Source organism: Eimeria mitis, genomic scaffold (genome assembly GCF_000499745.2).
Source record: "Eimeria mitis Houghton genomic scaffold, Emh_scaff1871, whole genome shotgun sequence".
Classification (NCBI taxonomy): domain Eukaryota; phylum Apicomplexa; class Conoidasida; order Eucoccidiorida; family Eimeriidae; genus Eimeria; species Eimeria mitis.
In genome coordinates, this window is record NW_013570194.1 from 4,555 (window position 1) to 6,985 (window position 2,431).

At 50.1% G+C, this 2,431-nt stretch overlaps 1 protein-coding gene across 1 annotated transcript in view; it reads left to right on the top strand.

Moving 5' to 3' along the window:
- Positions 1 to 414, top strand: part of EMH_0044930 (uncharacterized protein) — a gene marked incomplete at both ends in the record, with an annotated part of 968 nt that extends 554 nt beyond the window's left edge. The window contains one exon of the mRNA XM_013496016.1: positions 120 to 414. Within this exon, the coding sequence (XP_013351470.1) occupies positions 120 to 414 (295 nt within the window). The remainder of the gene's footprint in view (positions 1 to 119) is intronic.
- Between the last annotated feature and the right edge of the window lie 2,017 nt (positions 415 to 2,431).

A 2,431-nucleotide genomic window follows, 5' to 3' on the forward strand; every position in this document is an offset into this window, starting at 1 on the left:
TGACTCCCTGTTGGAGTCAGATGCAGCAATGGATGAGCTTAATGCTCTCATATCTAGAATTGACTCTATATTGAAGACAAATGCTCCTCTTAACTATTTCCTTACCGTGTCATCATCAGGAACGGCAACAGCGAGGCGAACAGCAGCAGCAGCTGCAGCAGCAGCAGCAACACGAGGAGCAGCCTTTCAAGCACCAGTAAACCACATGCAGCAGCAGAGGAGTACCATTCCCTTGTATCCGCACAGCAGCAGCAGTTGGATGGCACGGGAGGTGCGGCCACTGCACAGCGAGAAGCGTCCGCAAAGGGACAGGAAACGCGAGCTACAGGAGAGATGGCGCAGCCCTACCACATTCAACATGGCCACCAGCTCACGGGGGCGTGCGTTTTTTTGCCAACAGAGGAGCAGATGTAGCATGAGTTAGCACAGGAGCCTTCACTTGGCCTTTGTAGGTTGCGTGTAAGCCAATGCAAACGTTCTAAGAGTACATTCAGGGGTAAAGCATACAGCAAAGGAATCTGCATTGGAACCTCCTTTTCTGCATGCGTGAAACTGGCTTGTATTACCATCCGCAGCGAGGTGGGCTGTAACAACACTCCAGACTGTCGCCTCCCCGCAGCACCCAGCCCCTCGACGCCGATGAGGCCTGAGGACAGGGGGAAGGATGTCAGCTGCTTTTGAGAAACTCTTGCTGTAAGTCTTTACCTACATTCCAGCTCGCATNCAGGGGGAAGGATGTCAGCTGCTTTTGAGAAACTCTTGCTGTAAGTCTTTACCTACATTCCAGCTCGCATCGGTCCTTGATTAAGGCCAGAGAGCAAGCGTTACACACGCTTACGGGCCTGTAGCCCCTTGCGGTTAACGCATCGCTGCAAGGGAGCGCCAGCTTTGCCGTGGTGAACGCTCCCCTCGACTATTCAAAAACTGGTCTGAATTCTTTCCGTTATGAACTTGGAGATCATGATCAGTTTATTTAGAAGTCCCGTAGCAGAGACTTAAGTGGATGTATAGCGGCAACGCGCACTACACCTAACGCTGCGTGGAAGACAATCCACGGTTCCCCAGGGGTTCAACGGGGGATCCCCCGGGCTTGCCGGAGGATTTGCGGAGGAAAACGTATATTTTCTGACGAATATATTTACATATTAATTCTTTGGTAGTGAGTTAAACCGTTATATACTCAAGAAACAATCCCCCACGGGCCGACCGCCACTCGGACCGTAGTGCCGTATCACACTGTTCCTCGTAGCCGAGATACTGAAGGAGGGCCCTGAGGTATAGGATTTGTCACGCAGATCAAACAATAAAAGTAAGTAGAATTCTGAAATTATATATATGTAAATAGTTCAGGATTACGAAATTGTAGAGCCAGTTGGCTCTACAGTTTCCATGGGCAGTAGCGATCCATCATTTGGAGGGGTCGCTGCAGCCCATGGGTCGGACAGTTACCCAGACTCGCCAGCAGGTTCGGTAANCCATCATTTGGAGGGGTCGCTGCAGCCCATGGGTCGGACAGTTACCCAGACTCGCCAGCAGGTTCGGTAACTCTCTTACTCCCACGAGCTTCCACTGCGCTGAGATAGACGTTTACCCGTTATAACGGAATGCCAGCGGATATAACTATCTGGCGATTCGATATCTCGTAGCGTAGTGTTGCTTGCTAATAATGGCACATATCCCAGCAGTATTGTAGTGCGCCGCACTACGTAACACCCGCTTGCCGCAGTAAAAGGAAAATGCGTTCCCTAATTTCACCCCACTACCTCAATTTTACTAACCTCGAAAGTAGTACGCGCATTTAGTTCTCTTTCCTCGGTACTTAGGTTGAGAATAACGCCAGTATTGCCTGCAGACAACGAGCGACCAAGGCGGTTCGCCTGGAAAGGACGCCATCGCACAGGTACCACTTGGCTGCTTCATTCCAAAGCAAAAAATCACTTTTCCTGCAGATAAGCACTGATTGTTATTTTTTACGTTTGAGGTTCTATTCGTGACCAATAGTTTCATATAGTCCCTCTTCGTAAGATACAACAGATGCAGTCTCTCGGTCGCGGAAGCCTTGATCTGAGGCGTGTGGTCTATACCCTCTCTTGGCTGCTTCGCATAGCCACTCCGATATCTGTTAAACATTTGTAACTTCCATATGTGTGGAGATTGGATTAATTTCTCAACTTCAGCTGGTCCACGGCTCCAGAGCACTGCCGAGGTCAATTTTTCCCCGGTGTACCTGACGGCGTGTGGAGCAGCCGTCGTCAGGAACCTTGGATATATGCTCCTGCACAAGACATTTGTCATAGTCTTGTCCCTGTCCCGCTGCAGCCTATAATTTCGCCTTCTCTGTAAAAAGACTTCAGGGTTCGCACTTGCTGCTCTACAGGCGCCGAATGTCTGCATACTCCCAGCTTGAAGGTAGCACGCTGACTGCAAATCT